The 22,500-nt window shown below is 33.8% G+C and overlaps 1 protein-coding gene across 4 annotated transcripts in view; it reads right to left on the bottom strand.

The window, feature by feature from the left end:
• Positions 1–22,500, bottom strand: part of LRP1B (LDL receptor related protein 1B) — a 1,898,953-nt gene that overhangs the window by 124,880 nt on the left and 1,751,573 nt on the right. For 3 of the 4 annotated variants that reach the window (XM_040474969.1, XM_040474970.1, XM_040474968.1), the window contains exons 72-77: positions 21,489–21,611; positions 16,193–16,318; positions 15,083–15,220; positions 13,301–13,435; positions 9,942–10,061; positions 8,183–8,424 (exon numbers count right to left, since the gene is read on the bottom strand). In XM_040474969.1, coding sequence (XP_040330903.1) covers positions 8,183–8,424; positions 9,942–10,061; positions 13,301–13,435; positions 15,083–15,220; positions 16,193–16,318; positions 21,489–21,611 — 884 coding nt within the window. Of the gene's footprint in view, positions 1–8,182; positions 8,425–9,941; positions 10,062–13,300; positions 13,436–15,082; positions 15,221–16,192; positions 16,319–21,488; positions 21,612–22,500 lie in introns of those variants that run through there. The other variant, XM_040474971.1, reaches the window with a different exon arrangement.

The following is a 22,500-nucleotide window of genomic DNA, read 5'->3' on the forward strand; positions in this document are numbered from 1 at the left end:
GGTCTTTTTTTCCACCCCTGTCATTTCTCTCTTTGTGTGGGATAAGGTTTCTTCTCCCACTTTTCTCCTTTCTTCCAGGGTTACTTAAATGAACAAATCAAAGCACACGTGGCGGAAGGTCCAGTCCACCACTATGAGCAGTGAGATAAATCAACCAAAGATTCAACAACAGAGTGCATGCAACCACTCCAAAAACACTGAAATGCCAGGCTCTGAACAGTGTGTGACCCCTTTTTAATATAGTAGTACTCACAGGTACAGGACACATAACAAGCTATTAAAACGCATAAAAGATAAAAAACTAACCAAAATGATGAAATGGAAAAATTCTCTTAAAAATAAATTTCAGGAAGAAATGACAGCTAGAGAATTGCTCAAAACAGATATAAACAATATATATGAACAAGAATTTAGAATAATAGTCATAAGACTAATAGCTGGGCTTGAAAAAAAGCATAGAAGATAGCAGAGAATCTATTGCTACAGAGATCAAGGACCTAAAAAATAGTTATGATGAATTAAGAAATGTTATAAACAACATGCAAAATGAACTAGATGCAGTGGTGGAAGAAGCAGAGGAGAGAATAGGTGAAACAATAAAATTATGGGAAATGATGAAGCTGAGAAAAAGAGGGAAAGGAAATTACTAGACCACAAGGGGAGAGTTAGAGATCTAAATGATTCAATGAAAGAAAATAATATCCATATCATAGGAGTTACAGAAGAAGAAGAGAGAGAAAGGGACAGAAGGATTATTTGAACAAATTATAGCTGAGAGCTTCCCTAATCTGGGGAAGTATGCAGATATCCAAGTCCAGGAGGCACAGAGATCTCCCTTAAAAATCAACATAAACAGGTCAACACCATGACATGTCATAGTGAATCTGGAAAAATACAAAGATGAAGAGAGAATTCTGAAAGCAGGTAGGGACAATGTGCCTTAACCTACAAGGGTAAACACATAAGGGTAGTAGTAGACCTGTCTACTAAAACTTAGCAAGACAGAAGGGAGTGGCATGAAATACTCAATGTGCTGAATAGGAAAAAAATGCAGCCAAGAATCCTTTATCCAGAAGGCTGTCATTCAGAACAGAAGGAGAGATAAAGGCTTTCCCAGACAAACAAAATCTAAAGGAGTTCATGACCACTAAACCAGCCATGTAGGAGATCCTAAGGAGTATTCTGTGAGTGGAAAGCAGCAAAGACTACAAAGGACCAGAGGCATCACCTCAAGCATGAAACCTATAGATAACACAATGACACTAAATCCATATCTTTTAATAATCACTCTGAATGGAAATGGACTAAATGCTCCAATCAAAAAATACAGGGTATCAGAATGGATTAAAAAAAAACCAGCAGCCATCTATATGCTGCCTACAGGAGACTCATTTTATTATTTAAAAAAAAAAATAAGGTTTATTTATTTTTTGAGAGAGAGAGAGGCAGTGCTTGAGCAGAGAAGGGTCAGAGAGAGAGGAGACACAGAATCCAAAGCAGGCTCCCAGCTCTGAGCTGTTAGCACGAAGCCTGATGCAGGGCTCGAAATCACGAACTGTGAGATCATGACTCGAGCCGAAGTCAGACACTTAACCAACTGAGCCACCCAGCCGCCCATACAAGAGACTCATTTTAGACATGAGGAGACCTGCAGATTGAAAGTGAGGGGATGGAGAACCATCTATCATGCTACTGGATGTCAAAAGAAAGCTGCAGTAGCTATACTTATATCAGACACATTAGATTTTTTTTTTTTTTCAACGTTTATTTATTTTTGGGACAGAGAGAGACAGAGCATGAACGGGGGAGGGGCAGAGAGAGAGGGAGACACAGAATCGGAAACAGGCTCCAGGCTCTGAGCCATCAGCCCAGAGCCCGACGCGGGGCTCGAACTCACGGACCGTGAGATCGTGACCTGGCTGAAGTCGGACGCTTAACCGACTGCGCCACCCAGGCGCCCCCACATTAGATTTTTAAAATAACCACTGCAACAAGAGATGAAGAAGGGCATTATATTATAATTAAGGGGTCTATCATTCAAGTAGAACTAACAGGTGTAAATTTTTATGCCCTCAATGTAGAGGAACCCAAATATATAAATCAATTTATCACAAACATAAATAAATGTATAGATAGCAATACTGTGATTGTAGGGGACTTTAATACTCTACTTACAACAATGGACAGATCATCTAGGCAGAAAATCAGTAAGAAAACAGTGGCTCTGAATGACATACTAGACCAGATGGACTTAACAGATATATTCAAGACTTTTCATCCAAAAGCAGCAGAATACACATTCTTCTCTAGTGCATATGGAACATTCTCCAAAATAAATCACATACTGGGTCACAAGACAGCCTTCAACAAATATAAAAGGATTGAGATGCTACAATGCATATTTTCAGATCACAATGCTATGAAACTTGAAATCAACCACAAGAGAAATTTTGGAAAGTCTCCAAATACATGGAGGTTATAGAACATCCTACTAAAGAATGAATGGGTCAACCAGTAAATTAAAGAAGAAATTTAAAAAAAATGTGGAAGCAAATGAAAATGAAAACATGACAGTCCAGACACTTTGGGATGAAGCAAAGGTAGTCCTAAGAGGAAAATACATTGCAATCCAGGCCTATCTCAAGAAACAAGAAAGTTCCCAAATACAGAACCTAACCTCATACCTAAAGGAATTAGAAACACATCAGCAAAGAAAGCCCAAAGCCAGCAGAAGAAGAGAAAAAGTAAAGATTAGAGCAAAAATAAACAATATAGAATCAAAAAAAAAAAAAAAAAAAAAAGAAAAAAAAGTAACAGTAAAATAGATCAATGAATCTAAGAGCTGGTTTCTTGAAAGAACAAACAACATTAATAAACCTTGAGCCAGACTTCTCAAAAAGAGGACCCAAATAGATAAAATCACAAATGAAAGAAGAGAGATCACAAAAAATCCCTCAGAAATACAAGCAATTATCAGATAATACTATGAAAAATTCTATGCCAACAAACTGGACAACCTGGAAGAAATGGGAAAATTCCTAGACACCCACACACTAACAAGACTCAAACAGGAAGAAACAGAAAAGTTGAACAGACCTATAAGCAGCAAAGAAATTGAGTTGGTTATCAAAATCTCCCAACAAATAAGAGTCATGGGCCAGATGGCTTCTCAGGGGAATTCTACCAGACATTTAAAGCAGAGTTAATACCTACCTATTCTTCTAGGCTGTTTCAAAAAAAAAAAAAAAAGGAAGGAAGGCTTCTGGACTCATTCTCTGAAGCTGGTATTACCTTGATTCTCAAACCAAAGACTCCACTAAAAAGGAGAGTTAGAGGCCAATATCCCTCATGAACATGGATATAAAAAATTCTCAACAAGATACCAGCAAATCAAATATAGCAGTATATTAAAAAAATTATTCACCATGATCAAGCCCAATCCTGGCTGCAGAGCTGGTTCAATATTTGCAAATCAATCAACATGATACATCACAGTAACAGAAGAAAGGATAAGAACCATATGACCCTTTCAATAGATGGAGAAAAGCACTGGACAAAATACAGCATCTATTCTTAATAAAAACCCTCCAGAAAGTCAGGATAGAAGGAACCTAACCTTACATCAAAAAAGACATCTATGAAAGGCCCACAGGTAATATCATCCTAAATGGGGAAAAACTGAGAGCTTTCCCTCTGAGATTAGGAACATGACAATGATGTCCACTCTCACCACTGTTGTTTAATATAGTGTTGGAAGTCCTAGACTCTGCAATCAGACAACAAAATGAAATAAAAAGCATCCAAACTGGCAAAGAAAGAAGTCAAACATTCACTTTTCACAGATGACATGATACTCTACACAGAAAACCTGAAATACTCCACCAAAAAACTGCTAGAACTAATACATGAATTCAGAAAGTAGCAGGATATAATATCAACATAAAGAAATCAGTTGCATTTCTACACACCAATAATGAAGCAACAGAAAGAGATATCAAGAAATCGATCCAATTTACAACTGCACCAAGAACCATAATATACCTAGGAATAAATCTAACCAAAGAGAAAATATTTGTATGTTGAAAAGTATAGAAAACTAATGAATAAATTGAAGAAGACACAAAAAAATGGAAAAACATTCCATGCTCATGGATTGGAATAACAAAAACTGTTAAAATGTCAGTACTACCCAAAGCAATCTATACCTTCAATGCAATCCCAATCAAAATAGCACCAGCATTCTTCACAGAGCTAGAAGAAACAATCTAAAATTTGTATAGAACCACAAAAGACCCCAAAATGCCAAAGTTATGTTGAAAAAGAAAACCAAAGCTGGAGGTATCACAATCCCAGACTTTAGTCTGTACTACAAAGCTGTAATCATCAAGACAGTCTGGTACCGGAACAAAAACAGACACATAGACCAATGGAATTGATTAGAGAACCCAGAAATGGACCCACAAATGTATGACCAACTAATCTTTGACAAAGCAGGAAAGAGTATCCAATGGAAAAAAGTCTCTTCAGCAAATGGTGCTGGGAGAGCTGGGCGGCAACAAGCAGAAGAATGAAACTGTGCCACTTTCTTAAACCATACACGAAAATAAATTCAAAATGGATGAAAGACCTAAAAGTGAGACAAGAAATCATCAAAATCTTAGAGGAGAAAACAGGCAACAACTTCTTTGATCTTGGCTACAGCAAGTTCTCACTTGACATGTCTCCAAAGGCAAGAGAAATAATGCAAAAATGAACCATTGAGACTTCATCAAGATAAAAAGCTTCTGCACAGCAAAGGAAACAATCAACAAAAGTAAAAGGCAACCAACAGAATGGGAAAAGATATTTGCAAATGATGTATCTGATAAAGGGGTAGTATCAAAAATCTAAAAAGAACTTACCAAACTCAACACCCAAAAAACAAATAATCCAGTAAAGAAATGGGCAAAAGGCATGAATAGACACTTTTTCCAAAGAAGACATCCAGATGGCTAACAGACACATGAAAAGATGCTCAACATCTCTCATGATCAGGGAAATACAAATCAAAACCACACTGAGATACCACCTCACACTGGTTAAGTGGCTAACTATAACAACTCAGGGAACAGCAGATGTTGGCAAGGATGTGGAGAAAGGGGAACACACTTTCTCTGTTGGTGGGAATGCAAACTGGTGCAACCACTCTGGAAAACAGTGTGAGGTTCCTCAAAAAATTAAAAACAGAATTACCCTATGACCCAGCGATTATACTACTACATATTTATTCAAAGGATACAGGGATGCTGCTTTGAAGGGGCACATGCACCCCAGTATTTACAGTGGCATTATCAACAATAGCCAAAGTATGGAAAGAGCCCAAATGTCCATCCATTAATGAATGGATAAAGAAAATGTGGTGTGTGTATGTATGTATATATATACATGGAATACAACTTGGCAGTGAAAAAGAATGAATTTGCAACAACATGGATGGAACTGGAGGAGGGTATTATGCTAAATGAAATAAGTCAGAGAAAGACAGATATCATATGTTTTTACTCATTTGTGGAATTTGAGAAACTTAACAGAAAACGATAGGGGAAGGGAAGGAAAAATAAGTTGCAAACAGAGAGGGAGGCAAACCATAAGAGACTCTTAAACACAGAGACCAAATTGAGGGTTCATAGGGGGACAGTGTATAGGGGTGGGAAAATGGGCGATGGACTTTGAGGAGGGCACTTGTTGGGATGAGCACTTGTTGGGATGTAAGTGATGAATCATAGGAATCTACTCCCAAAGCCAAGACTATACTGTATACACTGTATGTTAGGTAACTTGACAATAAATTATTAAAAAAGAAAGATGTTAAGAATGGACTTATTCCATATTTATAATATTGAGGTATCAGGGTTACAAAAGAGATTTAGGAAGTGAAGTTAAAAGATTTCCCTCATCTGTATAGCCTTAAGTTTTGTTTTGTTTGCAGTGTGTTGGTTGGAATTTCTATGGAGTGCTCAATGTCTAGAACATGGCCCTAAAACTCATGGCTCAGAGGTTCCAATCTTCAAATCATGACATTTAATCAGCTATGATGGAATCCTAGAAAATGTACCTAGTAAATACTGTTAGCTGTGGGTAGGTGTGAAGAAAGAGAGAAAAACAAAGCCTAGATGATACAACACATGTAATCACTTCCATTAAAAGATAAAATGAAGTTTCACATCCTATGAGGAAAACGTTAATCAATAGCTTTACCATTAGTTACAAAAGATTCTATAGTACAGTCATAACATTAAAAATTAAAATATTAAAATATATACACATCAACATATAATATACACATAAAACACATATATTTATATATTTTTATGTTTAAGAATAAAATCTTAATTACCAAACAGTAATCAAATTTGGTTTCTGATCTACAATAAACTCTGCTTACTAGAAGACATTGATTATAATTAATCTCCCCAAGGACAAAACTGAAATAACTATCAAATAAGCTTTACTGAAAAAATTGTATCAAATTCAAGATATATTTTTAGAAAATAAAATTCAGACAAAAGTAAGTTACAAATAATTTTTCATGTGATAATATGCATCATAGAGAAAATTACCTTGTCAATTATCATCAACATCATGGTCATCATTGGCATCGTCATCATGTTAATAGCAATCATCTATATAGTGCTTATTATGTGCCAAGAACTATTAACACTAACATAATACAGTACATGTGTGTATATGCATGCATATATATATATACATCTATATATATATGTATATATATATATACATCTATATATATATATATATTCCTCACTAAAACCTCATGAAATAGAGAGGGCAGAGAAGCTAAAAGGCTAATAAGCAATAAGAACAAAATTAAAACCCAGGCAATGTAACTCCACAGTACATACTCTTTATCACTTCATTTTAATAAGAGATGAAATAGTACCATAGGAACAATGTTGTTGCAAAGCAGATTTGTGTTTTATGGATACAGAAAGCTAAAGCTAGTTAAGACTGACCAACTTTTGGCTGATAGCAAGTGATTGAGTGAAGAAAGACAGAGTGATCTAGTAAATTTCTTGGCTTTCTCCTAGAACTGTTCTTAATAGAGCTAAAGGTGGTATATAAAACAGTGTTTTGGTGTGGAAGGAGTTGAAGAAACAACTCTGATGTATATGGATTTTTACTCAAGTTAATTTAATCTAAGCTGAATTAGAAAGTTAATATGACTTCATTTAAAACCAGATTATTGTGATCTACCTGATAAAAATACCTTCCAAATTTCATTCAAATGGTATTCATGAAGTTCAAATTTTTATGGTAGATACCACTGTAAAAGATAGTAAAGTCTTCCAGATAGGTGCTTCTGATTCTTTTCAAATACAAAGCTTCAATTATATCCTACTGTTTTAGCACTTGACTTTTTGGTTGTATGGGAATGGGCCATGCCCCATAAAAATAAGTATTTATCTGTCAATTTTCTCCCAGGTTACTTCAAAATAGAAAATACACAATAAATTGACATGCCCTAAAACAAACAAACAAAAAAAAAAAAGGATAGTGTACAACCACAGATCTAAACAAATGTTCTAGTTTATTTTTTCTCAAAAGGAATACCACGATAATCAACATGTCCATCATATACCAGCAAAAAATATTGCTCTGTTTTGGATGTTCCCTGAAATATAGTTATCAAGAGTCAGAAGAAATGGTTACACAATTGAGTTGATTTCTTGCCCTAGAAGAGAAGTATATTTCTGATATTGTTAAAAATGAAACAATATTCCCCGCATATTTTTGGCAGTTTATTTTCTAATGTGAAAAAGTAATGATTCCCAATCTCATCTCATGATGAAAAAAACTCACATCATAATATAATGTTAAATAATACAAAATATAAAATGCACTAGAAGTAACAGGTATTATTCATTACTATTCTTGTATAGCTAAAGCAAATGTATTAAAACAAAAACACAGTATCATACAATTAAATCATATGCAGCTGTGCAAATAAATGAGTAGGGAAATGTTTTATTTTTATACAGGGAGAATATTGGGAAAAATTATTGAATGTATTAGTTACCTCCTATAGTCAGATATTGTGATAGATAAAAAACAAAAACAAAAACAAAAAAAGCAGGAAGGTGGAAAGGTATGAGCCTTCAAATAGTCAATGTTATTTACTTACAATCAAGCCACTGTTTGCTTGCCTTTTTTCTCTGCCATGGATCCTTTTGTAGAAGATCCCGCCTGGATTAAACTGAGTACTCCAAATAATCATATCTCTTTGATAATATACATCCATCCCTGTTATCCTTGAATTATGTTCAATATGAGAAATTTGTTGATGATCGCCACTGTAGTTGAATGGATATATAAAACCCAGGATATCAGTGTCATTAGCAATGTAGAGAACTTGATCTTCAGAGCCTGGAGATTATTATAATGAAATACAAAAATAAAGTAAATTTCAACTAAAGTAAAATCAATAATTGTACTTTTAAATTATCTTGAATTATTATTCTTAACACATGTTCTTGCTTAATAAAAATCAACCAACTTTATATCATGTTTTAGTCTTCATGACTTATTTCTAATACACACTAACCTAGACACTTCTAAGACTTATTGATGTCGGTTTTCCCAGGCAAAGCTTAGTCTGTGGCTAGAAATTAGTTGTTTGTAGTATATATCCTATTCATAAAGAGAGATTTCTATTATATTAATTGCAATGCATTATGTTCTAATGCTTTGATTCTCAATATTCAGATGTTACATTGTGTACTCATTAAGCCTCAAACATTCCTGAGATTTTAGTTTCTGCATCTGAGTTGCTTTAGGTTAAGAAATTAAAATTAAGAGGTAGAGAGTCTTCTTCTAATACTATGTATTTCTAATATTTCTTAATTTTTTATTATGATATCAGCATTTACTACATTAATGTGTCTAGAGTGTTGCTCGTGGGTCCCTATAGCTTGAAGTTTTGACAGCTACAATACGATACTAATGTAATTTGTATACTGAGACAAGTAAAACCCTAATGTGAATTCTGAATATATTAACTAAAATATTAATGAAACCATAAAGATTGAATTGGATATATACTATCTGCAAATTAAACAAACAGACAATTAAGTATAGTTCAGCTCCACAGGTTCTCATTTGGTTATGTTAGCTATGTTATGGCAGGCATGGAAAGTAAGGATTCATATTTACATTTTACAGATGAGGAAATGAGGCTCAGAGAGTTTAATAACTTCCCTGATGCTACAGATTGCAAAGGAGGGGCAATACTAGGATCAAATTCAAGTACATCTACCTCTACAGCCCATCCACTATATCATGTTGTTTTCCACTGATAATAACTGTCTCCTATGAACGTTGTCCAATTATGTACTACAACCAATAATATGTTACAATGTTATTTAGTAAAAACATAAGCATTAAAATCAATATCTAAAAAAGCTCCAAATACCTGACTTCACGTTTTAAAATTATAGTCTTAGGTAAAGGAGGTCTGAATTAAAGCATGATTTTATTTTAAAACCTTTTAAATTCTTACTCAAAATTCCATTCTCCTTATAATGCTAACTTTAACCTGTTATTTCATTGGTATAAAAATATTTCTCAAATACACTGAGAGCAGATGAAGAAAGATACTTTATATTCTATCACATCGGCTTTTAAACTTTTCCCTCCTTTTGAACAGATTTTTCAAACATGAAGTGATCTTAACAGTAACCATGTATTTGACAGTTATGTCTAAAACCTATCCCAGATTAGATTAATTAAGAATGATAACTAATCACCTGGGCAAATAGGTCAGTATTAAAGAGATTTATTTATATTTTCAGGCATTAAGGCTAAAATATGACATGAAATGTTGTTTTCCCCATAAGATCTTAAAGCAGTTATAACAGCATTTGAAATAATTGTTAAAACCTTACCTTTTGCTATGCAGGTGTTGTTCCTTTCCTGAAAATTCTGGTCACACACACATTTATACGACCCTTCCACATTTATACATTGGTGGGAACATGTGCCAAACACCAAACATTCATTAAGGTCTAGAAGAGAAGAGCTCTAAATAGCATCATCATACTCCCAAAGAGACTCCCATTCTTTCCACATTTCAAAAAAGACATATTTATTTTTCTTCCTTCAACTTTTTCATTGCTATTTCTTTTATTGTCTTTTAAAAAATCTCAAGTCTGTGACTTGCTGTGTCATATTTTCTGGCCATAACAATTATTTTTTCATAATAGTTTCACTATAATAACTCATCAAGTGTTGATTGCTTTTTAAACCAAAACATTGAAATACCTCTTCAAACTTCCTTAGTGTTTTCATTCACTCAAACAAACAAACAAACAAACAAACACTTCTTTAGGTTTCCTTTTAATCGGGTAATTGATTACCTATGTCCATACCTTTGTACATATCATATAATGTCCCATGATCCTCTTGCCCACCTTCACACAAAGAATTTATATTCATCTCTCAAGATCCACCTGAAGTAAAACCTTCATTGTTCTCCACCACGGGATGGTAGTGAATATCCATCCCATAGTTTCTCCACCATATCTCTCGTACAGCCCTGTATATACTACATTTCATATATGTGGTCATATATTCATATCCCCTACTTGACTGTCAGTACCTTGAGGGCTTAAATTATTATTCATTTATTTTATTCCCTTCATTTTACACAATTCTTGGCAAAAAGGGAACATATAGCTACACTTTGTAACACACTTCTGGCTTCAAAAATACGATGTGATGATGTTACCAGAAGGGCTATGTAAAATAAACAACAACAAAACTATGAATGTCTATAAGTAAATAAATATACATATGCCATAAGTAATAAATAAATAAATCACAGGCAATATTCTGTGGCTTAACACATGCCTCTAATTTTAATGGCTTAAGCAGGGCCAGCAATGACATCAGGTTATTCTGGTGAATTACTGCTTTCTCAGCATAATTCCTCTGCTTCTTATATCATGTATAGTTGCCCTAATTATGTAATAAACCTGTGAGATAAATCCTTCTTTTGAATTAGAAAATTCAAGATTAAGCTCAGCAATAATAATTATCTTTCATTTAACTCTCAACTGTGTTCCAAAGCCTCAGTGGTAGAGATCAGGACTTTCCCACAAACACTTGCAAATGACAGTGTAAGGCTTTCTGATGCTGTTGTCTCTACTGTGATACTTTGCCCAAGGTGAACTTAAGTACTTTCACAACAATTCATTTCTGTGTTGGATTGAAACGTAGGGTAAAGAGATGAAAACTGTATTGTTAGTGAATATTGTACCAGGGATAAGGCAAAGTATATCTTATCAGCATTTAGCCATCAAAAAAGCATTACAATAAATGTACTTGATTTGTTTGACACCTGTAACTTTGAACAGGATGTTATTTGATTTTTTGGTTTCCCTTTGATGTGGATTCAAAATCCCTCCCATGGTCTCATATTGGCCAGAATCACCATTTTCTCCTTGTCTCTCAACTCTATACTAATGTCAGGGTGTCGTCTGGTTGGCTCAGTTGGTAAAGCATGTGACTTTTGATCTCAGGGTTGTGATTCCATGTTGCACAGAGAGATTACTTAAAAATACACATATATTTTTAGTATATATGTATATACTAATGTCTGTACTGTGAACTTGTGAAGGGAGAGGAAGAAGCTCACACATGTCGTGTACCTAGAACAGTGCTTGGCACATAGTAACTATTAATCCATTTCTACTTCTCTGCTGTTATTTTCTTTAATTTGTCTTCCCTTTATGTATTCTAATTAAAGTGTTTTTACTCTAACATCAAATAGTGATTTCTTATTCTCTTTTTGAGCTATATAGGAAGAACACAAACACATTTGAATTCTTTGAATTATGAATCAAAGTAATGTCTTTCCCTTCCTCTGTACCAAATCAAATTGCTTTTCCTTACCATCAAAACTTCATTTAGTAAAGATACAAATTTTATTGGAGTTCAGAAGTTGCTAATTTGCACAACAAAAATACTGGATTTGCAGCAACTTAAAATGAAGAGTATAGTTGAAGCTTATAGCTTGCAAAGAATATAATTAAAAATAAAGAAATTTTTGAGAATGGGAGTTTTAAATTTAGTAAGTATATACAGAAATAGAGCCCATTATTCACAAATAAATGTTAGAAAATTAATGTTATTTGAAATGAAATCTTGAAGAGGGTGTGTGTGTGTGTGTGTGTGTGCACGTTTATATACAATTGATACAAAGTGTCTGGGGGAAAATAAATAATATAGTCTTGAGAAATAATTTGCTTTTTTTCATTAAAATAGAGAAAACCTAGGCTGTCAGTTTTCAGTGTTAACATGTTAATGGAGAAATAAAGTGTCATGAAAAATCCATACAAGTATATAATTCAAAATGTACATAAATATGACATGGTCACACTTCTTCCCCTTTTGGGTGAATATAATTAATTCATTTCAATAATCTCATTTTGATTAACACAACACAAAATCACTTTTCTTTATCCCAGAATATCAGAGATAGTAGAGAAGAAAGCTGGTAGGTGAAAGCACTTTTATCACTTGAATTTAGCCTAGAGAAGCCAGACTTAACACAATTTAGGTTTGGCTCTAATCACAATGATACCAATTTAGCGGAGAAACTGGTAGTACGTATATATAGGTCTGTATTTCATGGTTCTATAGTTAAAGGTCTGACGTATGTTATATTTACCTATAACTTACTATGAGATCCTGGCTATCCTATATGCTCAAGTTTTAAATGATCTCAAATAAGTTGACAGAGATTTACTTAGATCCTGTCTTTAAATTTTAGAAGGCACTCTTGATAATATAAAGCACTGTTTAAGACATGGTGTTAGGACAAAAGCCCACAGTTCTCTAAAGTGAATTACCTATTGCAGCACTGTAAATGCCACAACTCAAGAGAAATGGGTCATTATAAACATGTTCTTTCATGAAGTGTCTCTAATTCCTCAATAGTTCCTGAACCAGCAATTTTGTTATTTGCATTTCAAAACAGAGTTGTAACAGTACAATTGAAATTCCCACAGGTCTGAATCTGCTATAGAAAAGGCTTTGTAGCCCCAGAAATGGTTAGCTTAGCCATGCAAACAAAACAGGCTCTTGACCCCAAGGACTTCCACTCTTGTAGGTAAAATGGTATCCCGTAGACACACACCATTCTGATGAAAATCAGTCCCATGTCATCTCACAATTTAGCAGCCTCATGAGTCTTTTATTACCTAAAGATTTAAGAGCAAGCTGTTGAGGAAATGTACTATACCTTCACACTGTCTGTTTTTCATGTTTCTCTGAAATCCAGGCTTACAGCGACAAAAAACAGATGTTTTCATTTGATTACAATATGCATCATCTCCACACGGATTCACATTATCTTCACAGGTATATTCAGCAGGAGCTAGGATTTAAAAATACCATCAAAACTAATATAATTCTAATTCCTGAAGTGGGAGTTTATTTTTTTTCTTAATTTGAAATTACGTTTATTATCCCATAGATAACTCTTCTTGAATTTATAAGATTATGATCTTCTCTTTATATAAGCCCTTATTTCTTATACAGGTATAGAAGCAGATAAAAAACTGAACTCATTTATATTAAATATAGTTTAGGCCAAACTGTCAATAGCTGATATTTACAGCTGTAATTGAAGTACACTACTATGTAAAAGGAAGTCAAGAGTCAATATTTCTAATGACAAGTTATCACTGCAATGTTATGATATATGAGTACTACATCCTTCTCTAGGAATCAAATGGTTTCCTAGAAGCTACCTAAAGATGTGGGCATTGATTGCTAACCTAAATTTAGTACTGAGGAATTCGGTCAAGGGTACTACCATGTTACTGAAGCAAGTATGCTAAATCATCAGTTCTTAAAATTTTTTTTCACTTGAAAATATATTCGAGGAGGAACATGCTCCAGTGGTTGTGGACTGTTAAAAAAGTCAGGGCAGACTATGTGTTATTTGTAATTCCAGCATAGTAGTTGCAATTTCATAGCTTTATCTCCAATTCCAGAAAACTTTTTTTTTTTTTTTTTTTTTTTAAGTAGGTTCTACAGCCAGAATGGAGTCCAACCTGGGGCTTGAACTCATGACCCTGAGATGAAGACCTGAGCTGAGATGAAGAGTCAGACGCTTAACTGACTAAGCCACCCAGGCACCCTTCCAGAAAACATTTTAGAATGCAAATAAATGAGAGGAAAATTATCATGAAAATAATGTTGAATTAGCTCTATTTTACTTACATATATCAAATAATTTTGAAGTATGAGAATTTTAATTATGAGAATTGTAACCATTATTCATCCCACTGATTCTTGAATATTTTATACTTAAGGTACACCAGTAGACTTAGACCTCAGTTGAGATATATGTGACCATATCCTGGTGGGTATTGTTTCATCACTGAGTGAGGAATAATTCAGATGCATAATGTGAAGAAATGAGACCCCATAATAGGAAGTATTTTATGACTTTTATGAGAAATCTGAATTTAGAGTCATAAGTTTGGTTATTTTTCTTAATGTGGAAAATCAGATATCAAATAACAAACATAAAAATAACCAAGGTCTAATAAGTCAAATATCATCACACTCTAAGACATAAATTGATAATGTCTTCTTTAAGAATAACTTGGCAATGGATTAAAATTTTAAAACATGGAATAAATTATTAAGACCTTGACCATCTTTCACTCAAATATTGTAAGAGGCAAAAAAATGTTACATTTATACTTTATAAAATAAAATATTAAGGAATATAGATTTATTTGCTGACATCAAAGTCTGTAATTGTATATTGAGATCTCAGGTTCAGTACTAACAAAGATACTCATTCTAAAATCAACTTCTTCCACCTCATGCTTTCTGATATTAATTTAACTGGCATTCTAAGGCTGCTTTGGCAAAGTCTTACAAAAAAAAAGGCATCAAGTAAGCCTTTGAAAACAGTATTTTGTTACACCAGTAAAGAAAATTTTAGTCATGTTGAAGTAGAAATTGAACTTGAATTTTGCTACAATTTAACAGAAAATAAACTCACTTATTCTGCAGCCTTGTTCATCTGAACCATCTCCACAGTCATCAAGTTGATCACACTGGAGGTCCATGGGGATACATTTTTTATTATTGCAAGCAAACTCATCTTTTTTACATGGTCTTGCTTTGTATGTAAGCTTACCTATAAAGTCATTAAAAATGATTAGTGCTTCAAAGAATAAAAACACGTTTTAAATCATTTTTTAAGTTTATTCATTTATTATTTCTGAGAGAGAAAGAGAGAAAGAGAGAGAGAGCACAAGTAGATGAGGGGCAGAGAGAGAGAGGGAGACACAGAATCCAAAGCAGGCTCTAGGCTCCTCACTGTCAGCACAGAGCTGGACGCAGGGCTCTGAAACTGTGAGATCATGACCTGAGCCAAAGTCAGGTGCTTAACCAAATGAGCCACCCAGATGCCCCCAAAACAAATTTATTGAGTAAATTAACAGGTTCTTACTAAACACTATGAAAAATATGGCTCCATGATCATTTATTTGAAGCTCATAGGCCAAATAAAAAGATTCTGAGATTCTGGACTTTCAGAAAAATAACAGTTCATTCACCCTGTAATAAGTAACGCTGTATTTCCACAAGAAAATGTTTGATTTTCACCCTAAATGGGACTTTCTTTTTAAAGTAATACAAACTTCCTCTGACCAGTTCCAGTCAGGGTTTGTCACAAAATCATTTTGCTGCATACATTAGTAAAGCCTTTGGTTTTAAGAGTTTTGTTACTTTCACAACTGTGAAGAAAGGATTGTGTATACAGACATACAATCTTTGTTAGCACTCTCCCCTCCAGGAGCTGTTTAACAGAGAACCTTTTGAAACCACCATGTTTTTTCTCTCTTGCAGTATTTTCTGGAATAAAGTGTGTATAACCAACAGAGATTTACAGACTAGCAGAGACTTTGCATAAAGCCACATAGCTCTATTATTCAAATGAATGTTAGCAGATTATTTTCATACCTTGTCAGAAAAGCAAGTGTCTGAAAAAAAATACCCTCAGACATGCCACATGGAAAATACTTCGTTTTAATTTTTTGAGCCCCCAAACCATTATATTATCTTGTAGCTGTCACTGAATCAATTATTTCACATTAAATGGATTTACCACCACAGTGATCTTCATCAGAATTGTCCCCACAGTCATCAATCCCATTGCACATTTGCTCAGGCTGCAGGCATATTCTGTTATTTCTGCATCTGTGAGGTCTTGTGGGTGGGCAAAGAAACTTGGCTGAAAAAAAAAAAAAAGAAAAAGACAAAGCAGTTCCTTTGGGTCACGACTTACAATTCTTTTGTTTGTTTGTTTGTTTTGGTCTTTCTTTTTTTGTTGTTTCCTTCTTTTGAAATCCATAATCTAGTTTTTATGAATATCTTTTGTTGTGGAAATTGACTACATGCAGGTACTAGAAAATGTGTGATAATAGAAGCTATGATCCTAGTTATTTATATTAACTACAGAAAAGAGTACACAGCTGCAATGAAATAAAGTAAGAAAAAGAGCCAAACTTCATGGTCTCATTTCCAGATGCCTTATCTTAGCTGACTTCACTTGGTGTACCAAATTAATTTATGCCTGAGGTTTATACAACATGGCAGGACACTTAGCTATTTGAAGAGCAATTTCACACAGAAGAGAGCTTGAGCAAGCATATGTTACAGGTCCAAATTTGAAAATAGGTCATACAGTGAAAAAAATGTCCCAACAATACTATAACTGTGTTTCTTACTCTGTGTTTCTGTACAGAAATGCGTGAATATGTATTTGAGTCACATAGATGATCTTTGTTATTTATTTTTAATATGTCTGTATATATGTCTCTGTGTGTGTGTGTGTGTGTGTGTGTGTGTGTGTGTGTGTGTGTGTAAAAGAGACAACAGTGAAAGCTGGAGAATTTTATCCTGTCCTATCCATCATTATCGAACTGAAGACTTCCACCCTTGGAGTAGGAAACATCTCTAATGACTCTTTATCTTTACATGTGGAATACTCCAGGGCTCTTTCATTGGTTTTCTGATCTCACTCTTGAATTCTCTGCTGATCTTCTCATTCTCATGGATTTACTTGACACAATACCCTTCAAACTTTCAATTCACTATCTAATTCTAGTATCTCATAATTGATTATAGGATTTCCCCTCAAGAATTTCAAATTCAGTAAGTCAAAACCCCATTCTTTATCACCTTCCCATTACTTCTTTCTCCCTGAGCATAAACTATGTGTTGTTTCCATAGTTCAGTTAGTAGTACATCATAGCCACAGTCTGGGATTATTCTAAAGCATTCCACTTATTGGCCTTCAACTCTTATTAGTCAACAGTCCTGCTGATACAGTCCCCGAACTTGCCTTCTTCTTTCCATGCATACCAGTTACAATACCTTGGCTCTTCATTATCTCTTACAGAGAAAACTGAAGTGGAATCCTAAATGTCTTCATTTCACTGCCCAATGTAAGATCTTCCAAAAGATACCAGAAGAATCCACCTGACACATTAATCTGATCATCTCTGCCACAGTTATCCAGCACTTACAGAATAATATTTAAGATACTTTACATGGCATAATAGACTGATCATTACTTTGTCCCTGTCACTCCTACAGACTCATCCCTTGTAGCTCCTAAAATTCCAGCAATATTACTTTATTAGCTCCTTAAATATGCCATACTCCTTCTTTCTTGACCTCCTTGGTTTAATTGAAATCTGGTTCCCACTCCAAGCATAGTTCTTCCCCTTTAGGTCTTTTAGGAATGCCTCTTAAATTACTCAAACCTCATATTATCTCATGTTTAAATACACCCTTAAGTTCCTAATTTAGCTTTCAGAAATTTGTTACATCATCACACTCTATTTAAAAAAATAAAAACAAAAACTATTATGCATTTGATTATACATCTTTCTTATTGCCATTTTCTCATCAACCTTTATTGTAAACATCACCCCCTCCCCAATTTACCAAAGACTGTAGCACCACCCTTCATAGTCATTGCTCTCCATCCAAACTCATTTCCACATCCTAGATAACATCAATATCCACATGAACAAACCGACCAATAGCTGTACCTCTTAGAGCCTTGAGTTTTTCATACCCAATGACCTCTTACTCTAATTCACCTAAGACACCCACTGCCCTAGAAGGTTGTGAAGATTGGAAGATTTCAAGAAATTTCTCTTCTTAATTCAGTCAATGACATTTCCTGTTGCTTGCAGGTAAGAACACTAACTGATCCACTTAAGTGCACCTGGATATACTGTTTCCTCCAATTGCTTCATTTAGAAAGCCACTAATTTGAATGCTGTAAGTTCTGCCCACCACCTCTTACTTTCCCAACTTTCTAGTTCAACCAGTCTCATTAATATCCTTTTTCTGTCTATGGTAAAACTTTAGCTCATTGATTTATCTACCTTTTCCTATTCTCCAATGTTTTTGTCTTTACTTCCCTCTCTATTGACAGTTGATCCCATGCTCTTTGACAAATATTTAATGGTAACTTATTATACTTTTAACACTGTTCTAAGAACTTACTTAGAAACTCACTTTAGTACAAATAATCTGGATTATCTGGCCTTTTTCTCTTTTTCACACCATGGTTTTCCTTAATATTCATTGTTCCCATTCTATTCTGACTCTTTTTTATCCCATAGAATTCCATAGTATCCATTCTGACTCTCAAATTTATAACTCTAGACCAGCTTTTTAAACTTCAGAACTGAATATCTAGGGCCTACTTGAAATCTATACTTGAGTGTCTCCTCAAATGTCTCTCAAACCAGGCTTTTAATCTTTACTTACAATACTGTTCCTCTTCCTATGTTCCCCATGTATTCAACGGTGCAAACAAAAACACCTTATACATTATACTTAGTAACTTCCTCTCCCTTGCCCCATATATCTACTCTATTATTTAATCCAATTTATTTTGTTTTTCAAACCACCTTCAGATCTGTGATATATTTGCCATATGTGCTATCATTATCTTAATCCAAGCTAACAGCATGGCCTGCCTAGAGTTTAGCAATTATCTTACTTAAACTTGCACCTTTCTATCCAGTATTTGCAAAATATAAATAGGACTATAGAACTGTTCTGTTTAAAACGTTTTAGTATTCTTAATTGTTTTTAGGCTAAACCTAAAAATCCTTATAGAGATTTACAAGGTTCTAGACTCTTCTGTCTCTTCAGTTTCATCTGAAACCAATATCTACCTGTTCTGCATGCTCCAAGTACATGGATCTTTCAGTTCCTCCAGGAAGCTATGGATTACTTTGCTTCAGGGTCTGTCTACATCTTGTTTCCTTTGTCTACAACATTGTGTCATCCACCTTCCCTCCACCCCATCCCTTTCACCTACTTGGCAATGATTTATCTCTCAGACTAATTCAAATGTTATTTTCCATAAACCAAGATTGAATAAAATTCCTCTGGGTCTATTCTTTTATAACTTACTCTACTTTTTTGTCAATGCATGTATCATCATTTGTAGCCATATATTTTTTTTAGATCATTTGAATCCCTATTCTACTAGCTTCTCAGTTCTGTGAAGTCAGGGTCCATGTCTGTTTCTCTCATCATTATATTACTAAAAATAATAATAGTCTCTAACTTAACAAATATTTATTAAGTGAATGAATGACACTTTTCTTCACGCTCTTCATAATGTCTACAGTGTATTTTAGTTTGGATCCTTCAAAACTGTAGCTTTCTGAATTCCTCTTTATGTAGACTTCATTTTATTCCTCTCTATCTTACTTATACCTTTTACTTAATTCCACCATTTCTTGAAATACAATGTATGAAAATTACGATTTGTACAGTTAGATTAAGATCTTGTCAGAGAGAAACATGTGCTGTTCATTTTTTTTTTTTTTTAATAATCCCAATTACTTAGCACAGTCGCTGGTACATAACAGATTGACTCAATGTTTATACTGATGACCGAGGGGAATGTAAAAACATGCACACAATCAAGCTGGATGTAGTTTAAGTTTTCCAGCAGCTGTCACTGAGACTCACTTCCTGGCCCTGAAAGTAGTCCTGGGGCTCTGACTCTGGAGCCTCACATGGTTAATTAGTTAGCGACCATTTGCTATTCTACTCACTAGTTGTGTGTGGAAATGGAATAGACAATAGAAAAATAATTACATAAATATATACACATATATAATTTTATATATATACATAACTTATAAAAATAATAGGTTCTGGCTCGAAACTGGTAGATTAGTTCGTACTTTCCATATATTATAATTCAGACACAATATAATCTCTAGTGATTCTCTAGAATCCATTTTGCAAGATTATGTAACACAAAAATTGAAACTTAGTTATGTCTCTCATCAGTTGTGCCTGCAGAGAACACTCTCCAAAAACTGTCATTTTTATGTTTTAAATCCCTTTAAAAATAAAGCTGTCTTCTTGTTTTGAAATTTTTATTCAATTGTAATGTCAGTATTCAATGTCATCATCTATTCAAAAATATTGGTTTAACCTGGTGCACCAAACAGAACAAAGAATTTGAGTATGTATACTCACTCAGTCTATGTTTTCTTTAATTCACCTGATGTGCTATTTAATTGTATCCAAAGTAGTAGTATTTTTCTTTAAATTAGTGGTAAAATACATTTTTGCTGAGATTAGATACAAATAATAATAAGGGCTAAAAATTTCTGCTACATGTAAGAAAATTGGACGTTGATAGTTGTTGGTTGCGTAAGTACGCTCTTGACAATTATCAGTTAAGAGTAACTTGAATTTGAAGAAACAATAACTTTTTTAGGATTTTCAGATTAAAATATTAAATAACTCCTAATTTCAGTTCTCTGCCTACATCTAAATATATATAAAATCTATTAATATATTTATATTTATAACATAGAATATATATGTATAAATAATATATATTTTAATATATTTAAATATTAAAATATAATGATATAGTTACATGTTAAATATATTAATATATTCACATATTATCTTCATATAGATCTTCCTTCTCTGAACAACCTTGGTCTCAGTAGTGGGTAACTTGTGGAACTACATGATTTTATTATTCACATTTTTCCCATGTGGTTATCTGTCCAAAAAGAAACATGATTTAGCCTAAAGGACCACTTTGGTACAAAGCCGAAGTCTTCGTATGAAACTTCTACAGTTCAGACCATTACTATCTTTGAGTAGTGTTGACATGTGCAAGTTCAGATTTAAGAGGGTTCTCTGTAAATTCATCAGCTGTTGGACAGGGTAATCTCTTATTGCCTGAACAAAAGCTGTATCTGTGGTTTTACTTTATCTACCTAACCACAGGATGGCAGGCTTTGTGGTTCGCCTCACCACTTCATTGATTCATGCCAGTGCATTCGATTCAGGGATGAGAGTAAAATCTAGACCCATGTGAAATGCCATACCACACATATCAGGGGCTTCATCTGAGTTGTCTCCACAGTCGTCTTCTCCATCACACACCCAGAAATGTAGTTTGCAAAGGGAATTATTGCAGAGAAACTCATCTGCTCTACATATATTTCCTCCTTTATATTAAAACAAAACAGAAAAAAAGACACAGAAATGTAGCATAATTAATGCCAGTCAGCAGGACACATATTCCTGTAATTCTTAGCATAGTCTCTAGTTTCTCATTTCCTTACACTTTTTTCCTGTATAGTACTAGGAACAAGCAGTATCCAAGATTTTTTTTTAGTTACTCATGTTTAGTTGACTTTTCAAAACAATCTGATATTACCAAGGCATATCATAGTTCCTTTGGAAAATACTGATAAGATGGTAGAAGAAAGTTTTCTTAAGTATAAATTATCTTATATTTCACATAATCTTTATATTACTGTAGAGAAACTTGGGTTTTAAATAGTATTAGTTTTCATTATAAAAAATTGTGTTGTTTTGGAAAGAAAAGACACTTTTAAAATTTTTACATAATTCAGCTGTATCTGGAAACTGACAAACTGAATTGCTAAAAGAGAGAATAACCAATAAAAAGTTTTGAAGTCACAGAAAAATAATTAAGTTTATAACAGAAGTTGGTGATGTGGTGAAATATTATAGTCATCCTGGTAAAAACTGTGCAATAGTGTAGTGACTTTTTTGTGTATTTTGTAAATGTTTGCATTTTTTCTCTTTTCACAATTCAACAGAAAGCATGAAGAATGCAAGGATATACTCACTCAAAATTAAGTATATTTATCACATACAAAGGAACCAAAATAGTAACAATTTTGGAGGGAATAATAAGGCTGGGTCTGTGAAGGCCAAACAGCTCATCTTGTTGAGTTTTGACTCGCATACACATCTTTCATAATTAACTTACAGTAGCAAAGATTTAACTTAACAAATGACAGAACAAGATTTGGATTTTAGTGTAATAACAGTAGCTACAGTGTGGAGAACTTGGAAATGAAGGTA

The sequence above is a fragment of the Herpailurus yagouaroundi genome, unplaced genomic scaffold, assembly GCF_014898765.1.
Source record: "Herpailurus yagouaroundi ecotype Mexico unplaced genomic scaffold, PumYag 140, whole genome shotgun sequence".
Lineage (NCBI taxonomy): Eukaryota > Metazoa > Chordata > Mammalia > Carnivora > Felidae > Herpailurus > Herpailurus yagouaroundi.